Source organism: Lampetra planeri, chromosome 56 (genome assembly GCF_965212315.1).
Source record: "Lampetra planeri chromosome 56, kcLamPlan1.2.h2, whole genome shotgun sequence".
Lineage (NCBI taxonomy): Eukaryota > Metazoa > Chordata > Hyperoartia > Petromyzontiformes > Petromyzontidae > Lampetra > Lampetra planeri.
The window spans coordinates 2,248,998-2,272,540 of NC_136162.1; the positions used below are offsets into that span (position 1 = coordinate 2,248,998).

A 23,543-nucleotide genomic window follows, 5' to 3' on the forward strand; every position below is an offset into this window, starting at 1 on the left:
GGTGCTATAGGCTACGCCGTGGGCAGCAGAGGGCAGCGCAGCGAAACTCAATGTTGTTCCGCTGCACTCTATACCGCCACACCTTCACCAAGCCCACACTGACCAGCGCGGTGAAGTATGGTCAATAAAGCCTCATCTAGCAGTGGAATTGACGTAGCGGGGCCGTATATTCCGGATTATGAGACGCATCTCCACCTCCACCCAGGGTCGGATTCAGGCACGAAGCTTCAGGGGCTGCAGCCCCGGGGCCTCCACCAGCTGGACGGTCTCCAGAGATGAAGTAAAAAGTTAGTTCATTTGTGAATGCTGAATTTTATTTGTTGTTAGCCTTGTAAAAGTAAAATGTTCGTTTTCTTCAACTTTGTTTTCCTTTTGAAAATATCACTGGGGGGCTCGCAGTTCGTGTAGCCCAGGGGCCTACGCAATCTTAACCCAGCCCTGCCTACACCACACCGACCCCGTCTTGTAAATCATAAGGCGATGCTGCGTTTTATAATTCGGTAAGCTGTGCGTGTGATCAGCTTCGTGCGTGGGAGCGGTGGCGCAGTGGTTAACGCACTCCCCTTCAAACTCGGCGTTCCCGAGTTCGATTTACGCTCACGATCAAATAACAGCGGCGATATTATAACCCGTGCTGGGACTCCCCTAGGTCGACTCAGCCTTAAACGACTACCTGGTGCGGTGTGTACACATCAGCACTGGGGGTGAGACAAAGGCGGCCGGGCGTCGTTCTGGCCACACACAACCCGCTTTGAGTACAGGCCTCAATAGGTGATCGCTAACAGCCTTACCTCAACATCCTGTCAAGGTTACAGATTTGTGTCACTTTCCTGACCCCGGGGACAAGGGGAGGGGGCGCGTCTCACTTCCCGGAGCGTCTCACAATCGGGGCAAGACGCGACTCCACGTGGCAGGCTGCTGCGAGAGCGCGGGGCGCTGCCACCTCCAACAGCGTCCTCGTGTGGCGGAGAAGCTTCCCGGCAGCAAAGGCTGCGTGGCTTCTCATTCTCCAGCCCCTCCTCCCCCCCCTCCTCCTCTCCCCTCGCGCTCTCTCTCCCCGCACTCACCGCCTGCGCGGCGCGCTCACAGGAGGCACGGGGATTGCATCGCTCCACTTTCTCTCGCTCGCCGCTCGCAAGCAACCCGCTCTTCGATTTGCCAACGGCATCATCAGGGGACCATCTGCATCAGCACCAGCGATGCGAAGTGATGGTGGCGATAGCGGTGCGTGCGTTTTGTGATCGTGTGCATGCGCGTCTTTGTCGGTGCTCGCTAACAGCACTTGCCCCAACCGCCTATGTAGGTTATATTGGGGACTTGTGTCTTTGTGTGACCGTATGTGTCTTTGTGCAGAAATGCTTGCTAGGAGCACTTGCCCCAACATCCTATTTAAGCTATACGGGGGACGCATGTCTTTGTATGTGTGTGTCTGTATCGGTGCTCGCTCTCAGCACTCGCCTCAACAGTCTATGGAGGCTATAGGGGGGGGCTTTTATCTTTGTGTGTGTTCGCTTGTGCCTGAGCATCCATCCCGCGGGTCAGGCTGCCGCTCAGCCGCTCGAAGTGGCGTCGCGGGCGGGAGCCCCGCTCCGTGCCAGAGACGCGGATCAGCTGCATCGCCCATGCGGCTCATCCATCTCACTGATGCCCATCCCATCCCGTCTGCCCTCTCCTGTCCCCTCTCTCTCTCTCTCCCTCTCCTCTCGCTCCCGTCATTTCTCCCCTGTCAATCTCCTGGCTTACACCCCCCCCCCCCATCTCTCTCTCTTCTGTTCTCTTCTCGCTCGTCTCCTCGACCGTCCTCTCTCCTTCATCACTCTTCTGTCCTCCTTATCTCGCTCCCTCTTCTCGCGCTCTGCCTCTGTTCTCCTCCTGCACGTTCTTCTCTCTCCTCTGTCTTCTTCTCTCCTGTTTGCCCCCCCCCCCACCACTCTCTCGCCCTTGCTATCTCTCCCTTCTCTCTTCCTCCCGCTCATCGTCCCCCTCTTTTCCCCATCACCTTAGGCGAAGGATCGATGTGGTGGCGGCTCTGGGAGGATGTACGAGGCGACGTCGTGAGCGAGTAGACATCAACGGATTGTAAATAAAACAACAACAACAACTTGCATCGAGAGAGAATTGGGAGTTGACCGTCTCTGTGGTGCCGCGGCGCGAAGACAGCGCGACTGTGGGACGACGTGGAAGACCCGAGCGAGCGAGCGAGAGAGAGACATCGCACGTAATTACACACAAGCTCGACATTCGTGCTCACTCTCCCCGCCAGCCAGCCAGCAAGCCAAGGCGGCCATCCGTCGTCAGTGAGCCACCCATCCCCTCGCTATTGTTCCTCTCAAGATGTGTCGCTCGCGTGGAGGCGGCGGAGGAGGAGTTACCGAAGCGATGGAGCGAGGTTTGCTGCTGCTGCGCTCTCTTGCGAACCGTGTTACTCCCGCTCCAACAACTTCATCATCATCAGCATCAGCAGCAACATCATCAGCAGCAGCAACATCAGCATCAGCAGCGTGGCGTTCCACGTCTCCTCGCGGCATGCTCGGACGATGCATGCCGCCGCTGCTGCCGCTGCTGTTGCTGGCGTGGGCGGTCGTGGCCGATGCGGGTGCCACGTCGTACCCGACCATCAGCACGACGTCGGGGAAGCTGCGCGGGGTGCGAATCGTGCTCAACAACGAGATCCTGGGCCCCGTGGACCAGTTCCTGGGGGTGCCCTACGCCGCGGCACCCGTGGCGGAGCGACGCTTCCAGCCGCCCGAGCCGCCCAAGCCGTGGCAGGGAGTGCGCAACGCGACGCTCTTCGCTCCCGTGTGCCCGCAGATCATTCGCAGCGACCACCCGGAGGTGATGCTGCCCGTGTGGTTTACGGCCAACATGGACGTGGTGATGCCATACCTGGAGGAGCAGAACGAGGACTGCCTCTACATGAACATCTACGTGCCCACGGAGGACGGTGAGTGGGCGCGAGAGTGCGTGAGTTGTTGTTGTTGTCGTGGTGTTGTTGTTGTTGTTGCCGTGGTGCGCGGTGGTGGCCACAGCTGTGTGACAACTCACCCCCATGCTCATCATCCCTCCATGCCGCTGGCCCACTCGCTCGCTCACTCGCTCATCCACTCGCTCATCCACTCGGCCATCAACCTGTCTGCACGGACGTTCACTCAACTCGTCTCTGTTCGTGTTAGTGAATTGTTTCATAATATCATGCCAGACGTGTCCACGGCGCACTTGCCCATTTGTCTGCCCCATCCACCAACCAACCACCAACATCGTCGTCGTCGTTATTATCATTGCCATGGCCATCGGCATCGCCAGCACCGCTGCTGCCCTGTTCACGGCGTGGAGGTAGACTCCTCCTGCATGCGTGTCTCGTGCCATCCATGGAGCGCCGCCCGTGTCTCTCTAGCCTTAGCCCTGCCACAGATGGACAACGCATGAGATAGACGAGGCACATTGAGACAGGGAAAGAGCTAAATGCGACAGAAATACGGTCTCTCTCTCTCTCTACGCAGATATGTGAAGTGTCCCTGTATTTGAAACCAGCTGAGAAAGCCCGTTGAGAATATAGGGCTAGATCGCTGAGAAGATCTGGGAGGTTAAATATAGCAATCATATACATGTATACAAGAATGGAAGAAATATTAATAAAACAAGATGACCATCATCTAACATAGATGTGACACAACACACGCCTGCAATGCTAAACATCACAGCGATGTGGGTAATCATCACTTCACCCAGCAAATAACTCGGCAGTGCTTACGCGCGCACGATGCGAGGGCGCGGATTTAGAAGCAACGCTCGTCACAAAGACGTTACAATAACGTTACAAATACGTTACAAAGACGTTACAATGACGTTACAAAGACGAGGCGACATCGTGCTCGACCGAGCTGACGTCGTTACTGGCTGACACACAACGCGACGACGAGGTGGAGGTGAGGAGTGGTGGCGCAGCGGTTAGCGCACTGCGCTGCCAATCCGGCCACCCGAGTTCGATTCCCGCCCACAGCCAACACCGGTGACGATTATCTGAACCGGTTCTGGGCCTCCCCTAGATTGACTCAGCCTCAAGCGAGTACCTTGTGCGGTGTGACAAAGGCGGTCGGGCGTGGTGCTGGCCATCTCGTGTGCCGTGCCGGCCTACGTAGGTGCGACTCGCGAGCAGCACTTGCCCCAAGAGAATGTGAAGGTATCCGGGGGACCTTTGTCTTTGGCGCTGAATGGAGGCAGTTTAATCTCGACAACATTCGGCGGCAGATTCAAGATTTGCGTGGACTCGCAATTATTGACGGCCCCGACACACACGCACACGCACACACACGCACACGGGAACGGAGAAAGCTGCCATTTAGCAAACTCAGAACGAGGCCGTTGAGTTTCGCATTTAATTTAAATAGGATTTTTTTTGTCATATCAAGAGGAGACGTGGGGGTGGTGGTGAATAATTGATGCGAGAGAAAGGAGTAATTTAACGGTGAATAATTGATACATCTCGCGGGCTTGGGGAACATCCGACGTCGATTTATAACACAGCCGGCGCAGCACGTCGGAGCGAGCCACAATTTAATAATTCTCTTGTTAAGGATTTAATAATTCAGTCATTCATTCAGTAAATACGAGTGTGTGAATCTCAAGTCCATTAAGTGGGTTTGCGGTTTTGGTTTTTACGCCAAAATATTCCAGCCGTGGGGGTAGTGTCCGATAACGCTGGGGGCGTGAAGCTTTGAAGAGGCGTTGTTGTACAGCTCTGCACGTGCACCGCCGAGACGCGGTCGCCTCCTCAAGCCCTGGCCATGATAATCGTGCTATCTCAACTCACCGGTGCGCGCACGACGCCCCCCACTATCCCAAGCCTTGTCGGTCATTGAGCGGAGGGAGCGGGGTCACCATACTTCACCGCGCTGGTCAGTGCAGGTTGGTGAACGTGGGGGGGGGGGGGGCAGAACCAGTTCCGATATCGATTGCCACCGATGTTGGCCGTGACCGGGAATCTAACTTGGGTGGCAGGAGCTCGTGGTCTGTGCCGCCGATCCACTCCCCGTGGTAGAGCTGCCAACATTCCACCCTTAAGTCGCACAGCTCCACGTGCTCGCGGCGAGAATTCGGTCTACAAGGGATTCTTAAAATCATATTCGATCGATACGTTGGCACCCTTTGGCTAGTGAATAGGTAACAACGATCATTATAAAGCATTGACTTGTACATGCAGGGTGCGGGTCTGTGTGCACGGGGGCAGGTCGCGTGGTCGTTAGCGCGCTGCGCTACGAACCCGACCACCCGAGTTCGATTTCCGCCCCAGGCCAACGCCGGTGACGAATATCTAACCCTGTCCTGGGCCTCTCCTAGGTCGACTCAGCCTCAAATGAGTACCTGGTTCGGTGTGTAAACATCGCCGCTGGGGAGACAAAGGTGGCCCGCCGCGATGCTGGCCACCCACCCCCTATGCGCGCCGTATCGGCCTTCATAGGTGCTCGCCATCTGCACTTGCCCCCAAAAAGTCGACTCAAGCTCTATACGGGGAGTCGTTGTGTTTGGGAGCAGGTCACCCGGGCCCGAGTGGACGCTCCCCACGCCCGTAGCGGTGGACAGCATCAGGGCACCGGCACATTTCGCAATCGCCCGCGGTGAATGGCGCCAGGCTCCAGCCAACGAGTCGCGTGGTTCGTGGTGCAGCCTCAGCAGGGGGCGATGTCACCATTTGGCTTTACCCAGCGAACGGCGCGGAGGAGCCGTCGCCTTCACACGGCCGTGTCGCCGCGTAACACAATCAAATACTAAATTAAAACAAGTATTTCTAACTCAACACATCAGGCCGCACGGCCTCATTTGTGTGAGCGGATCATGTGAGCAGCATTGATTCAAGACAAGCAAAACCTCTGGGCCGGTTTCAACATGCAAGTGTGTCTCGTCAGCTGAGTCAGGCTTTGCTCGGGTCAATTCGCGAGTCGTAAAAACGAAAAATCCATCAATTCGAGCCGTGCCGCCTGCACACACACACACCAACACGCAATTTCCTACTCGAGATTGTTGTTTTTTTCCCGAGAAACGTCACGGGGACTCTGTGACCTGCTGCCGTGAAAGCGGACGGCGTGTCCTTGCGGTTGGTCAATGCAGCCCCCCCTTCCACCTGCCCCCAGCGCAGCATTAACCAGGGTGGCCTCCTGGGGATTAAGCCGCGAAACCTTTGTGCAGCGTGCGGCAAACGCGCCGCCACCACTCCCGGGGGCAGTGTCCCGTCGTCCCCTCCAGCTGATCGCGAGCGCCACTCCGTTGGGTGTTTGAGAGTCAATTCTCAGCCCTGGCTGTGTGTGCGGCCGCGGTGCACACAACGAGCCCCTAAGCGACAACACCAGCCTCTACAACCCTCTACCACCAACAGCAGCAGCAGCAGAAATAATAATGTTCAAAGAGAATCAAACAAGAGTCTTCGATCACCCGCACGATTTAAATAAATTAACATTTTCCCACCAGCAATCGCTCCCTCCCCACCAGCCTACGGGCTCTCTGCGCATTAATTTCCGGCAGAATCGTTGTGATTATATTTTTGTAAAGTAGGAAAACGATGAAAAAAAATCGGTTTCTATGTTTTGCAATCTCGTCAGCAGGGCTGTGGCCCGAGTTTGACACGGGTTGATAAACTGCGGCCCGGTGTCGTTTTCAAAATCCGTCTGCTCTCTAAGTAACGGCGCGGCCGTCGAGATCAGAACAACAGAGCCGGACTGCTCATAACATAGATCTCCCCTAACTTAGATCTCCCCTAACATAGATCTCTAGTGACATAGATCTCTCATAACACACACTACAACTTTGCCACACACACACTACAACGTTGTCACCCACACACTACAACGTTGTCACACACACACTACAACGCTGTCACACACACACACTACAACGTTGTTACTCACACACACTACACACACTACAACGTTGTCACCCACACACACTACAACGTTGTTACTCACACACACTACAACGTTGTCACACACACACTACAACGTTGTTACACACACACACTACAACGTCGTCACCCACACACACTACAAAGTTGCGTCATCCACACACACTACAACGTTGGCACACACACACACTACAACGTTGCGTCATCCACACACACACTACAACGTTGTCACCCACACACACTACAACGTTGTGTCATCCACACACACACTACAACGTTGTCACCCACACACACTACAACGTTGTCACACACACACACACTACAACGTTGTCACACACACACTACAACGTTGTCACCCACACACACACTACAACGTTGTCATCCACACACACTACAACGTTGTCACCCACACACACACACTACAACGTTGTCACACACACACACTACAACGTTGCGTCATCCACACACACACTACAACGTTGTCACCCACACACACTACAACGTTGTCACACACACACACTACAACGTTGTCACCCACACACACACACACTACAACGTTGTCACACACACACACTACAACTTTGCGTCATCCACACACTCTACAACGTTGTTACACACACACTACAACGTTGTCACACACACACACTACAACGTTGCGTCATCCACACACTCTACAACGTTGTCACCCACACACACTACAACGTTGTCACACACACACACACGCACTACAACGTTGTCACCCACACACACTACAACGTTGCGTCATCCACACACACTACAACGTTGTCACCCACACACACACACACTACAACGTTGTCACACACACACACACACACTACAACGTTGCGTCATCCACACACTCTACAACGTTGTCACCCACACACACTACAACGTTGTCACACACACACTACAACGTTGTCACACACACATACTACAACGTTGCGTCATCCACACACACTACAACGTTGTCACACACACACACTACAACGTTGTCACACACACACACTACCACGTTGTCACTCACACACTACAACGTTGTCACACACACACTACAACGTTGTCACACACACACACTACAACGTTGTCAAACACACACACTACAACGTTGTCACCCACACACACTACAACGTTGTCACACACACACACTACAACGTTGTCACCCACACACACTACAACGTTGTTACACACACACACTCCAACGTTGTCACACACACACTACAACGTTGTCACACACACACACTACAACGTTGTCACCCACACACACTACAACGTTGTTACACACACACACTCCAACGTTGTCACACACACACTACAACGTTGCGTCATCCACACACACTACAATGTTGCGTCATCCACACACTCTACAACGTTGCGTCATCCACACACTCTACAACGTCGTCACCCACACACACACTACAACGTTGTCACACACACACACACAACGTTGCGTCATCCACACACACTACAACGTTGCGTCATCCACACACTCTACAACGTCGTCACCCACACACACACTACAACGTTGTTACTCACACACACTACAACGTTGTCACCCACACACACTACAACGTTGTCACACACACACACTACAACGTTGTCATCCACACACACTACAACGTTGTCAAACACACACACTACAACGTTGTCGCCCACACACACTACAACGTTGTCACACACACACACACTACAACGTTGTCATCCACACACACTACAACGTTGCGTCATCCACACACTCTACAACGTCGTCACCCACACACACACTACAACGTTGTCACACACACACACTACAACGTTGTTACTCACACACACTACAACGTTGTCACCCACACACACTACAACGTTGTCACACACACACACTACAACGTTGCGTCATCCACACACACTACAACGTTGCGTCATCCACACACTCTACAACGTCGTCACCCACACACACACTACAACGTTGTCACACACACACACACTACAACGTTGTCACCCACACACACTACAACGTTGTTACTCACACACACTACAACGTTGTCACACACACACACTACAACGTTGTTACACACACACACTACAACGTCGTCACCCACACACACTACAACGTTGCGTCATCCACACACTCTGCGGTCCGCGCTGCCTTCACAGTGGGCGCCATTATTGATCACCTCTCCCCGATAATTGGCACAAGGAAGCCCCCCCCCCCCTCCACGACGCCCCACTGCCCCCCGCCCAACGCCGCCCAGAATCAGAACGGCCACCGCGTCTAATTGGCAAGACCTCCTGCCACTCAAGCGCCTTCGGTGACATTCAAGACAGCCCCCCCACATCACCTCCCCACTCGCCCGCTGTTTATTTTTAAAGGGGGACTGTGGCGTTTTTGCAGGTCTCTCGCTCTCCATTCTCCATGGGATTTGGGCGAGAAAGGTCAAAGGGGTGACTCCCAAGTAGTCATCAAAAATCGAGAAGGGCGCAGGGCAGGGAGGAGAAGGGGGGGGCAGCAGCAGTGATTGGCGATACGCATGGCGAGGGGAGGGGGCAGTCGGTGTGCGTGCTGCCCGAGCGTGGCGGGGTGAGGGGGGGGCCGCTGGGGCTAAGGACGGCGTTTGACTCTCGCCGGCTCCTCATCATAGACGGTGGCCATCTCTCAATTGGGCAAAAGGGGTGTCACATTGTCCTCTCCTTGCTCAGCTATAGATTATTGTTGTTATTGTACGGCAGTCATATTAAACCTCTTGTTTATTGTTGATATTTTTTACGACCAATGTCATGATTCATCACTGGATTCTTTTGAGTTAGGTCACCGTGTGGGTATCATGTCAGTCGTGAACTGATAACCCTCCAGCACCCAACGCGTGGGCAGATGTGCTGATTGATTTTGTGTGTTCACAAAGCCGATTCCGTTGAAAGGCGAGACAATTCTTGACAATTTTCTTACAATTGTCAACGTTTGGCATAATTTGCCAAATGTCGGGTGGTGGTGGGATATATAGTTAAACAATTGACTTCAAAATAAACTGTCAAGCAGATTATTCTTGTGACGCCGCACAAGCACAGACGACAACAATAACATCAACTCGACACGTTCGTCAACACTGCTGCGATAAAAAAGAACAGAAACAAATTAGGTGACGTTTCGGGCAATGATCCTTCTTCGTATCAGAGAAATGTCTGCAATGACGACCCTATCAAAACCATACGGCTCTCTCTCTCTCTTGGCAATCTCAGTGAGCTCTGCTTCGAATAAACACATTTAGCCCGAAGCGTCACCTTGTGGGTCTGGCGTGGCACAACCCAGCGTTGCGCATTTACCCGATAGCCTCGTGAACACAACCACAGAGTGGCCTCAAAGACCCTTTGCATGAAAATGAAACAATGCACTCCGCCCCCTCCCTCCCACCGTTCGATTTCTGTGGCTGAGTGGAACCGAACTAAATGCCGCTTCCACGAGGCCAATCCGCTCCGCACGCGATGCATGCTGGGTCATAAGTCCAGAATGCTTTGCGGCGATCACGCTCCCTCCTCTTGGACGACGGCGTTTTGTCACGCCCGTCACGATTCGCGTGCAGGAGGAGGAGGAGGTTTCCCGATGCGCTGAGTAAAATGTGGTTCGTCGGTGCTCACAGCTCGTCTGGAGACTCTGCCACGGCCGTGAAGGCAGACGCCCGCCCGCCCCTCGTCTCTCTCCTCCGTCGTCAACTCCCCCGGGGCTGCCACGTTCAGAATCCCACTTTGAAAAAGCATTCAAAACGAAAAGAGATCGTGAATAAATGTGTCATGCCAAGGGACGTCGTGGCCACGCTGTACATGACGCGTCGTTCAGAGTCGTGGACGTTTCGCTGCGCAGTTGTTTGGGCTATAGCCGGGTTCATCACCCATGTTGGCTACGTACGGTGCGAAAGAAGTTTAACATACTTACATACATTACGCGAGGCGTCGATGCCGCCTAGACACGAATACAACTGGGAGAGCTTGGGCGATGATACTGCAATTGTGTTTGGGGTCGTTGCAAATGTAAATCGGTACGTGAGGACGTGTGGTCACATTGTGAGTCTATTTTCACGTCAATTCGTAATAGAAATATAGAATTAAAAAAACATACCGCTCTTTGCAAATTGATAACATACCATTAAGAATTAATTGTCATTTCTCAGGCAATATGATTGCGATACTCAAAATGGTCACAATCACGCCACTAATTCTTATTAGAGATATAATTTCAGTTCCTTGAAGACCAGGAAAGAGGTTATTGTGACCTGGGTCAAACAGACGAACACAGAGGAGTGACACGTCATACCGACAACCCGTTTCTAGAGTTCAAAGTTAAACACAATTAAAGCGAACGTGATGAGATTCAAAGGGTTCTTGAGTTCCAAAGACATCGTACATCTCCTTCACAATTGTTAAATTCGAGACACAAGCCGCAGTAGTAATGGCGGGGCGTGCACAGTGAACCCACTGTGGTTTGCGCTCCTGCAACAGCGCCGCGACACGAACTCTCTCTCTCTGCTGAAGCCCTCTCGTAGTGGCCAACATCAGTAGCAGCAGCAGTAGCAGCAGCAGACCTGCACATTGGCATCGAGCTGCTGAACATATTGCTGCAATGCACAAGCATAAAATAGCGCTGAAAATTCCATTAAATGGGACCGCAAACAGGTTCACATTACCACCATGATCTATGGTTAAACACAACAGCGTGTTTAGGAGCGCTAGACGTTAGGTGTCAAATCTCAGCGTTGTCTGAAAAGAGAGAGAGATGCCAACGGCGCTCCATGTGTGTGTGCGTGTGTGTGTGCGCGTGTGTGTGTGTGTGTGCGCGTGCGCGTGTGTGTGTGCGTGTGTGTGTGCGCGCTCTTCCATGCTGCCCTGCGAGCTCCGGTGCTCTCAGAACTTTTGCTGATGTCCGCCAAGCCACGCACGGTGCCGGTGTGGCACAGAGGGGCAACACGAGCAAAGCTCGAGGCCTTAACGACGCCACTCGCTGCTCGCCCCGAGAGTTGCGCGGGGAACAAAATGGTAACGATCGAAATGAAATCACAAATCCGATCCGGTAAAAAGGAATCCCGGGTGCCCCAAAGATCTATCCGGGACCAGCGGGATTTAAGTGAGCGTGCATATTCTGCGCCGGCGATAAACTGAGACGAGACGCGCGTGCCCCACCCACCCATCCACCTCCTCCTCCTCCACCCCCCAGCGTGCAGTAGTACACAGCGCGGCCGTAACGCGCGCGAGAGAGAGAGACAGACGAGAGATGTAGTGAGGACGTTAACTCACGGGACCCGCCATAGTCCATAGCGCCACCGCCCGAGTTTCCCCACTTTCCCTCCCTACGCCACGGAACGCCGCCGCTTTGCCGGCGCTGATGAGCGAAGCAGGGGAGGTAGTGGTGGATAAGTTCATCCCGGTGACTCGAGACAGGGGGCGGGTTCACTGTGGGACCTCACCAACCCCAGCCCCCCCCGTCCCCCCTTACAGCGACGTGCTGCATGTTCCTTTTTTATTCGTCTCGGTCTTCTTCGTCTTCCCGGCCTGGCCCTGGGAGCAAATCTTATTTTCTAGTTTCTATTCACTTTTTCAGTCAAACGAATATCCAAGGAATGCGCAAGAAAGCCGGGCAAGAAAATATGTAGGAAAGGAGGTAGGTGACTCGCCTTCCCCGACACTCACAGCAGCCGGTGAGAAAACACGGCTACCACCACCACCCACCACCCACCACCACCACCCAGCACCACCACCACCACCACGGCGAGGGGTAGGGTCGGCGCGAGGACAGCTCCACCGGCGGAGGTGTCCTCCGACCGCACTCCGGATGTGTGTATTGTTGTGCGCTGTGCCTGAGTGTGTGAGTCATGTTCATCTCAAGTGACTAGCTGGTACAAGTGAAACATCGCCACTAGGGAGACAAAGGCGGCCGGGCGTGGTGCTGGCCACCCACCTCCTCGTGTGCCATTCCGCCCTTCATAGGTACTGCTCGTTAACAACACTTGTCCCGACAGTCTGTTACAGGCTATACGGGGGATCTTTGTCTTTGCGTGTGAATGAGTGTATGAGTGAGCGAGTGTGTGTGAATGTGTGAACGAGCGAGTAAAGCTATGCGTGGCAGTAAGTGTGCGAGCGAGTGAGTACATATTCGGGAGTGAGTGAATATCATGGCGTGTGTTAATCTTCGTAAGTGTGTTCATGTTAGTGTGTGTGTGTGTGCAACACAATCTGCAAGGTTTCTTTTCATTCCTGCACAAGCGCTTATTTATTGTTTAAAGTCTAAGCAGGTTACAAACGAATGTGAGATCCCAATTGCATTCAAACCGCAGCAAAACACGCGCACTTGATTTTCTCAAACGCGATGTTGCTCACCTTCATTCAGCGGTACATTGTCCGGGAAAAAAAGACACGCTTTGTCATCGTCTCGCACAAATGACGTCTTATTTCCCAGCCAAGGTTAAAGCTGTAAATATTTTTTCTTTTTAAACCGTAAGAATAACACATGTTTACGAATCAATACCAACACCACCGCCATTCGCCACGAAGTGACGGTGACGTCACCAGGGCGCCTGTGCCAGGCTAGGTGCACTTTGAGACACATGTTGACTCACCATACCAAGAGCAAATGCATTCCATTATTTTACCACAAGACAATACCGGTTGAAATGCGGCGTGGGATTCTTGGCTTTGAATTCACAATCACACACAGGGTCAATGTCAGTTTTGTTTCTATGGACCTGGCAGTGTCTCCTCTGCCGTATCGACGGGGACACGGCTGCACGCGGCTCTCTGGCTGCGGTTGCACCGAGAGAGAGGCCACCGCGCCGCATGCCCTGCCCGAGTGTACTTGTTACGGGTATTTTAATTACACAAAGTCGGAGGCACTTTGTGTAATTAAAATAAATTGAACTCACCTTGAGACGAGAGTGGGCGCGCGATGGATGGGCTTCCGTGGAAGGATGGCATGAATCTTGCTTGTCACCAAGAGGCATGCATGCAGATTAATAAACAACCACGACACGGTCTGCAACACTTGCGCGATACGCTTCCGTAATTAATATGTATATGTGTATTGCTTGTTCTAAAATTAAATAATAACCCGGAGACTTTCGTGACTAATCTTACGACTCGTAATTGATTTTTGGGTCAGATCGAGTCATTAAAAGCTGTGTCATGTACCCTCCTCCACCCAACGCAACCAGCTAATAAAGTTGTCACGAGAGCTAGCGTGGCCCATAAAGCACTGCTTCAGCACCACAGGTTGTTGGACAGCGATCGACGGCATTTACCAACTTAGTCCGACGTCTTTCCGGTATTTGCAACCAGAATCATCAGACAGTTGCCATTCGCTGTGTCGGGTGGAGGAGGGTTTACGACACATGTTGTACTCACGCAATCTGACCCACAACTCAATCATGAATCGTTAAAGTAAATCTATTAACTTTCCGAGATTTTGTTCCCCTGCGTGAACTGACTGAGATATTTTCACCGGCACCATTGGTAATGATAATGATGAGGTTGCATAATCAAAGTCTTTCAGGCGAGTGTGGATAGGTTCTGAGCCAAATTACGGAAATTCCACATTCATCTGGCAGGGCGAACGTATGTCCACAGTACATTGCTTTAAATTTCAAACTAAATGTCTTGCATTTTATTTAAATGCATATTTAGTGTTGGAGGGGCTGCTGTGAGCATCTGCAGAAAAGCGAACTATCCTCGACAGCACCAGAGCGAGGCGCGGACAGCTTGCTGAGGTTGTAACATTCATGGCTGCGGCAGTGGTGACATCCAGCCCTGTGGGGGTTGTTGGTTCACTGCACACATGACACATTGTGGCCAGGTACAGTACCGCAGCTCGCCAACAGAATGCAGTGCAGCGAAGTGTGGACTGATAAAACCCGTGTCCCTTCTCGATGGGATAGCGTGTTGCTTCCTCGCATGCTTGTGGTTTCTCAGGGTGCTCCTCCCACATGTATGCGCATTCACTCACTGGCTGATAACATCTAAACACGTAGAGGATTACAGAGATATGGTTGGTGGCACCACCTGGCTGCCTTCCAGCTCAGCGATTGTGAGAAATGCAAAGTGCATGAACGACGATCACGCTCTATAAATGCAATAATTATATTTCTGTTATATATTTAGATTTAATTTTGAAACTGAGTCTTTATTTCGCCTGGAGGAATCCGATGAGCATTGAAGCTCTTTTTGCACAGATCTCCAGTCGATGTGTGTCACCAGATTCGTACAACTGCATTGGGGTGCGTCGTATTTAACACGGCAGATGTGTGTGTGTGTGTGCCTGCGTGTGACCAGATTCGTCTTTAACTCGTTAGTGGCGGGGGTCGCGAGTTTGTTGTTTGTCGGTGAATCTCTCTCGTGCCGGAGCGCCTTGACAAAGCGGGCAGCCACGGGGTGGGCGACACGTGACGAGTCCTCCCTCTCTGTCGCTCCCGATGTCTGCCCCCCTGGAGACCAAAACCGACCGAGGACACGGAGAGTAGCGCTGTTGACCACCCTGTTTAAAGTTAACACGACTGTTACACTCTGCGGGTGAACGAGCCGGAGAGCTGCGCTCATAAATCACTCGCTATCAAGCGCCCGTCGCACCGCCTCCAAAGTAATAACCCTCGAAAAAGCGGTAACACACAAAAAATAAAGATAAATAAATAAATAGTTTAAAGGTGCGCGAAATAAAATTATTCGATGTATTTTTGTTTGCGCACCCACTCCCCCCCCCCCACTACTATTATATATTGATACATCCTATCAACGGTCGTTTGGGGGAAAAACGAGCATAAAATATTAAAGAGTTGGTAAAACCGTGACAGGAGCGATAGTGACATCTTGTGATGGAAGGCAGGATGATGTAGTATGGGCCGTGCGTGTGCGTGTGTGCGTGTGCGTTTGTGTGTGCGTGTGTGTGCGTGTGTGTGCGTGTATGCATGCGTGTGTGTGTGTGCGTGTGTGTGCGTGTATGCATGCGTGTGTGTCTGCGTGTATGCATGCGTGTGTGTGTGTGTGCGTGTGTGTGCGTGTATGCATGCGTGAGTGTGTGTGTACGTGCATGCGCGTGTGCGTGAATGCGTGTGTGTGTGTGTGTGTGCGTACGTGTGTGTGCGTGCGTGTGTAAGTGCATGCGTGCGTATGTGTGCGCGTACGTGTGTGTTCGTGTGTGTGTGTGTACGTGTGTGTTCGTGTGTGCGCGTGTGCGCGTACGTGTGTGTTCGTGTGTGCGTGTGTGCGTGCGTGTGTGTGACACACGGCTGTTTGTTCACGGCACACTGAGGGGAATACTTGCAAACAAAACTAATTGCGGCATTAATATTTAACAAACCTTCACACGGAGATTTAACAAACATAAAAAAAACGCGGCGCCTCATCAAACGCGCAAAATAACTTGCCCGCAAAGCAATTCCAGAAAATTAGCCCCACTCATTGTGAATAAATAACCGTATCATAATAACCAAATAAATAATACCCACGATTTGTGACGGGCGCAATCGGCAATTTGACGCAGCGTTCAATCGAGTACTCAGAGGCGCGGAGCCAGAACTTCAAGTCTCTCGTATTGCCTGAACATATGAGAGCCTGAACGAGTTCATGGCCTGGACCAGGTGCAGGCTTGGATAGGTGAGAGCCTGAACAGATGAGAGCCTGAACGAGTTCATGGCCTGGACCAGGTGCAGGCTTGGATAGGTGAGAGCCTAAACCAGGTGAGAGCCTGAACGAGAACATGGCCTGGTACAGGTGAGGGCCTAGATAGGTGAGGACCTCAACCAGGTGAGAGCCTGAACGAGGTCATGGCCTGGTACAGGTGAGAGCCTGAACCAGGTGAGAGCCTGAACGAGGTCATGGCCTGGTATAGGTGAGAGCCTGCACGAGATGAGAGCCTGAACGAGGTCATGATATGGTACAGGTGAGGGAAAAGATAGGTGAGCCCCTGAACCAGGTGAGAGCCTGAACGAGTTCATGGCCTGGACCAGGTGCAGGCTTGGACAGGTGAGGGCTTGGACAGGTGAGAGCGTGGACACGAGAGCCTGGAGCTGCTGTTTGCAGGTGGATGATGATGCCGCGTGGTGGATGTTGAGGCCGCGTGGTGGATGATGCTGCGTGGTGGATGACGAGGCTGCGTGGTGGATGATGAGGCCGCGTGGTGGATGATGAGGCTGCGTGGTGGATGAGGCCGCGTGGTGGATGAGGCTGCGTGGTGGATGATGAGGCTGCGTGGTGGATGATGAGGCTGCGTGGTGGATGATCAGGCTGCGTGGTGGATGTGGCTGCGTGGTGGATGCTGCCGCGTGGTGGATGAGGCTGCGTGGTGGATGATGAGGCTGCGTGGTGGATGATGCGTGATGGATGAGGCTGCGTGGTGTGCGGTGGGAGGGAGTTACAGACGATGGCGGCAGCTTCGGGGGTACGGCGCTCAGCCAACCCGGGCTGCTCGTGCGAGGAGCTTCTGCACTCTGACATTGACGCCGGGCGCACAAACTGTAATGACATTCGGGAACAGGCAAAACAAGAGATAAAACAGGAACATGCGTTGGCTCTCTGTATATATTTTTCGTACTGATGGTTTCACCGTTGTTTGTTGTTGTGGATTATTCCTGGGCACGTGTGAACGTGACGCCGGCCGTAGCGATGCCAGCTCGATCGTCTCTGCTCCTGAGCTCCGGTGAGACCCCGTGCGCCTCGTCGCCTTCCTCTCAATGAACTCTCAGACAACTTTGTGGCCACATTTAAGGAACTGTCAACGTTCTCACGCAGTGTCGCAACTCTCTTAAATCACCCACCCCCACCCCCGCCGCCTCTGTCCACCCAGCAGTTGTTGCTCTGGAAGCCGGGAGACCGTTGATCGATGTCCGGTCGCTGTGTCGATGATGGAATTCGTCGCGATTTATCACCGAGCAGCGTGGGCCGCGTGAAGGCTGCCAACTTCCACACTAACCCGGCGGTACAAATGTGTGCATCGAAGTTCGTCAATCGGCCGGTCGCGTTATTGGTGGGGTAAAGAATGGGCACTCAACCTCTTCCAATACGTCTGTGACCAGCATGCCAGAGGGGGCCAACAATGAGCCTCACCGAGAAGGGCACACGAGGGCTTCCTCCAGTGGAGGCCGTTCTCTGAGCAGTGGCATGAACAAGCAATTGCAAGGCTGCACCTTTAGCCTTTCTATAAATGCTTGTTGGAAGAGAGGTTAAAACGTCTGACCGGCGTGGAAGAGTAGGCCAAACATAACCATCTCGAGAGCTTCGCCGAGTGTAGGCCCTTCCGCCAGCAGCGGCCTGACGAGCCATTGCAGGGCCGAGTGCTAGAGCGCGCGACGGTGACACGAAGGTGGCACACACCGGCACGGCGTGGCCGAGTGCTAGAGCGCACCGGGGCGAGTTCCTCCTTCATCGCCCCCCACGGACGCCTCTGGGGGGGGGGCGATGGAGCTCGCGATGCTTGGCGCTCTGCTGGAGGGCACCCGGTCATCGCTGTGGCCACCGCGTCCGTTCGGTCCTTCTGCCCGGGGAGTCGCCTCCCCCTGCTCCCCCTGCTCCCCCTACTCCCCCTACTCCCCCAGCTCGCCCTGCTCCCCCTACTCCCCCAGCTCCCCCTGCTCCCCCTACTCCCCCAGCTCCCCCTACTCCCCCAGCTCCCCCAGCTCCCCCTGCTGCTGTCGCCACGGCTGCCACCTTGCCAGGAGCGCTGCGCTCGCGCGCGCCACAGGTGTCGGCAGCATGCGGCTGCCACGCGCTCGTGCCAAGCGGGCACCGGCACGCGTCGCCGTGCTCCATCACAGCCGCCCGCAATCACCGCGGGGCCCTGAACGCGCCGTGCGCCAAGCCACGAACCTCCCACGTGATTTAAAGCTCAAAACGAGCGAGCGGTGGAAGCGCCACGTTCCTGTGACGGGCGCGAGTCGATCAACCACGGGTCAATCGTTGTTGACTTCTTCACGGCGAAGAGGTGACTCATTCCATCCACGGCAGAGGGACGACGGTGGGTGACTGAGTCAACTCACACCCCCTCCCCCCATCCCCGAACGAGGCTCTTGAACTCGCACATTTCCAACTGCGAGTCGCTCGCTCTGTCACTGGGACACGCGGGCGGCCGATGGGAGAGTGTCGCGCTTGGCACCTTGAACACGACTCACGTTTTAATACCAAAGCTTCTGGCGGATTTGATTGATTTTCATAAATATCCATGCGTAAGTAGGCGGCACGGTCGACAGGCGCTGACTGTAATTAAACTTCTCATTAAACACCCCACGCAGGTGAGATTTAGATACCTTAATTTAACCCGTGCATTGCTATTTTGTTACCTTGGAGCGGAATAAAAAATAAAGTGATTGAACAAGCCGGGCCAATCGTAATGGGTTGTGAAGGACAGGCGAGCGATGTGATTGATGCGTTCACAAACACCGCCGCCATCGCGCACACGACTTCGCTACGTCACACAAAGACAAAGATCCCCCGTATAGCATTCAACAGGCTGCGCAGGCAAGTGCTGCTAGCGAGCACCTATGAAGGCCGGCACGACACGCAAGGGGGTGGGTGGCCAACACCACGCTCGACCACCTTTGTCTCCCCAGTGCTGATGTTTGCACACCGCACCGAGTACTCGTCGAAGTCCAGGGAAGGCCCAGGCGCGGATTAAATATTCGCCGCCGTCGTTCTTGGTCGTGAGCAGGAATCGAGAACTCTCTGCCGCTGCTCGCCATCGCGCCATCGAGGCCACGTGCGGCGCGCTCCGTCGCGCGCTGCTGGCGCCAACTCCCGGACGAGGCGGCGATGGCGTTGACATCAAACGGCACCGCCGCACTCGGCCTCACTCGCGGTCGATCGCCGATCGCGACAACCACGGTCGCTCACCCATTCCCGATTGTCCCAGCATCGCCCTCGGGGTGAGGGGGCAGCGGTTGCTGCCCTGGGAATTCTGCCCGTCAGCGCCAGGACATGAACAAGTCCAGGCGCAATAATAACGAGAACAACACCAGCGCGTAGCTGGTGTTGTGAGACATCCCTCGACTTCCCATGATGTGCCCCGAGTATTTTTGGAGCTCAGAGATGAGGGCCTCTACCCCGTGATGTTAAGGCCAAGACTGAGAGCCGAGGAGGCGGACGTGTGCGAGCCGCCCTCGGGGGCCCGGGACTGATCCACAGCGCCCACAACTCGCGACGAGGCATCGCATTCAGCGCCCTCTTCGCTCCTTACCCACGCACCGGTCCGCTATGGAGCAGTGGTGATCGTAACAGCAGCGACGTTTATAGAAAACTATTTATTTATTTTCACCCCCCCCGTCAAAACAAAGACGTATAAAACATCATTTGTTCAAACAGAAATTCTCAAAGTCCCCGTAATTAGCTTTACGCATGCTTCTGACACCCCCACCCCCGCCAACGTGTTGTGAGTTATTATTGTCCCAGTTGCCGTGTGCGTTGCCTTCATGTGCGAGGCGAATCGCGTGATGGTGATTGCGAGCGGCGGCGACGCGCTCCTGTTGGTTTTGCGCGCCGCCGCCTGCCGCTCCCGAGGTCGCCCGGCCGCTGAGGCCTCCACTTCAGAGTCGCCTCGCGGCTTCTCCAACCTGCTCGCTCGCCAGACTGCTGCGCGTTAGCTGGAGGCCGCTTTGTGTCCTGCGGCCGGGGGCAGATCCGAGGTGGTGGCGGGGCGGGTGGCTGCTGCTGTTGTTGTTGTTGAGCATCAGTACTTGGGCAGCAGAGTAGCGAAGCGGTTCGATTCCCGACTCGGGAGTTTTTCTGCGTGGAGTTTATATGTTGTACCCCTGTTCTGCAGCACGTGAGTGAGTAAATGGATGAAGGCACCCCAAGCCAACGCCACCGTCTCTCACGCTCCTAAGATGTGACAACTCCACCTAGCTCCTACTCTGGACGAGAGCTGATTCCAACGCTCCATCTCCGCAGCGGACGTATTCTCTCTTGCGCGTTCTATCGTCCCTTCGAGCAATGACGTCCCTGAACATTTCAAAACACAATGCCCTTCAAGTGATGTACACGTTGCATATGTTTAGCGAAATTATAAATGCCATTTCCCCATTTTTTTTCTTTTCATGATACGAGCGCTTTCAATTAAATACTCATAAAAAAAAACACAACTTTCATGAACCTGTCCACAGACACTTTGGCAAATCAATTAGGGGAATTATAACTCGGTGACAGCCCTTTGAGATGTGGCGCCTTCCTTGCAAGCGACACCCGGGGTACAAATAACACAGAATTACACGGCGGAAATCATTACACACAGCGGCGGCACCAAATAGGAAAATCATTAAATATAAACAAACAGGATAATGGGAAATATTAACATCATATGTTAAGGAACCCGACTATCCCTTGCTGACGCCACTGCGATCGGATGGGCCTCCACGAGAGGGAGGTCGAGAGAGCTGCTATCGAGGGCCTCCTCTTCCCACTTCTCGGTGGGGGTGGGGGCACCCTCACACCTTAGCGCACCGACACGCAACCTCCGCATTTGGCTCGCTGCGGCGAACCCGTTTACACCGCTGGGAGTCACGGAAACTTGTGTCTTGCGATAGTCACGCCCGGGAGCTGGGATCGAACCGGCGAGCACCGCGTCGCAAGTGCAGAGCGCTGAGCACAGCACCGCTGTGTGACAGCATACCGAGTGCTAAATGCACGATGTCCCTCACCGGCGAAGTTTTGTAATTTGCCTCTCTTGGAGTGTGATGATGAAGGCAACAGAAATGGGCAAAGCCCGCTGATGGTTCGTGGGCAGGCGAGCCGTACGGTACGTGCGTGCAGCTGGTGTGAGTGTGGCCCATAGGCTGGATAAAAAAAAGATACATATAGAGTGCATTGAAAGTAGTGATTAAATATAACAATCTAGAATTAATTTTAACTTTAAAAACCTAAGAATATGAATCATTGCAGTCACGATAGCTTCAAATCTAGAATAGAATAAAAAAAAATCGGATTATCTCGCGTATGGCAATGACTCCAGGAGCTCGATGCCACCGTGGATGCCTGCTGCTGTTGCTGCTAGCCACGACGAGAGGGCTTCAGCAGAGAGAGAGAGAGTTCAGTGTCGTGTCGATGTGCCTCCACCTCCTGCGTTGAAGAAGCGCAGACGACAGTGGGTTTACTGTGCGGTCCGTAGTGTGGGTTTTTTAGACCACAATCACAACTACTGTGGCTTGTGTTTAATGTTTTATTCATGAAGGCGATACAAATAGATTCAAAGCATTCTTCGTGTCTATGGGATGTTTTTTGTTCTATTCGTGTTTTTGTCATCATTTTACCGAGCTGTAACGCAGCTTTGTGAATGCGCAGTTATTATGAACATTCTTCGAAAAAAATATTTCCATATTAATAGTTTTGTTTAATTTGTATTGAGCGGGGTGCGTGTTGGGGGTGGTAATGGAATTCAGCGGTACCTGCCAGGGAAATTGCGCAACCAGCTGCGTGGAACACTTTGATGTGACTGAAGGGACGAGCTGCAGAGGAAGTTCGCAGGGAGAGCTCATCACTTGATGAGACTGATTACGTTTCTCCGTTGCTTCTCGTCCATACTTCAGCCTCGAACATCTTCAAAGCTAATTCTTCACGAACTCCAGGCTCATGTTTCAATAATACACACACACAAAGACACTCCTCTATGAGAAGTTGTTTCTTCAGTTGATGTACAAGCTCGTAGGGGCCCGGATGGGGCCGGAGGGTGGTTCAGGGGTGGGGGCACGGGGGGGGGGGGGGGTGCATCAGCAGAGCGCTACCAATGGACGGGTGGCAATTCCTGCGTGGCGCAGATGGGGATTCACCGCGTGACCTTTGTGAAGGTCCAAAAGTATTTCTGAACGAGGCGATTTAAGTTAATTTAGTGTGACGGAAAAACGACAAAAATTACGATCAAGAACATGTCTGCGCGTGACGCAATATTACTTCGCATTTGCGGGACCCAGATTTATTGTTGCAAGGCATATCAACACATTCGCATAATGTCCGGATAGTCTCGCGATCCCGCTGCAGCGTCTGCTGCCACCGTCCGTGCCGGGGCCACAGCGCACGCGGCCTGCCGCTCGTTGGACGACTTCGCGGTTCGAGCCCAGCGGCCGCCCCTGGGCTCACCGTGAACTCGACCGCGCCGTCCGCTTCACAGCGGAGGTCACACGTGCCGCGACGTTCTTGTAGACCAGGGGTCGCCAACCAAGATAACGACAGGATTTTTTTTTCGAATTCGGTTAAAATAAAAAACAATACTTCAAGAGCCGCAATGCGATGTGAATAACGTCTCACGCAGCACTCCTTAAAGAGGCGCCGCACGCGGCTCCATAGCCGCAGGTTGCCGAACCCTGCTCGAGGCCACTGCGTGCCGGCCTCACGGTCCACATTTTAAAGCAAGAACTCGTCAAATGCCTCCATTGAGTATCGATTCCACGGTGTAAAACCACGGAGCAACGTCGCCCCCACTGGCAGACGATACCTGTCTTCTGTGAAACAGAGCGCCTTCCTGATGCCTCGTGCCACAAGAGCGTGCACGTTCCAAATGTGCAAACGACCATCACTGCTTTGTAGACGCGGTGGCTCAGTGGCAGAGCGGACGGGCCGCTCGCAAGCGGCAGGGGGCGAGTTTAAGTCCTGATTCGGGGCTTGACTCAGCTCTGCGGAGTCGCTAAAATAAGTAACACAATCTTGGGAAGTCAAGAGCGGTCGTTCTTTTGAT

At 53.5% G+C, this 23,543-nt stretch overlaps 1 protein-coding gene across 1 annotated transcript in view; it reads left to right on the forward strand.

Annotated features, from left to right (window-relative positions):
* Positions 1 to 1,095: 1,095 nt before the first annotated feature.
* The window catches only part of LOC144735688 (neuroligin-4, X-linked-like), a 240,317-nt gene continuing 217,869 nt past the window's right edge, over positions 1,096 to 23,543 (forward strand). Inside the window, exons 1-2 of the mRNA XM_078618163.1 lie at positions 1,096 to 1,224; positions 2,005 to 2,944. Coding sequence (XP_078474289.1) covers positions 2,335 to 2,944 — 610 coding nt within the window. The 5' untranslated portion in view covers positions 1,096 to 1,224; positions 2,005 to 2,334. The remainder of the gene's footprint in view (positions 1,225 to 2,004; positions 2,945 to 23,543) is intronic.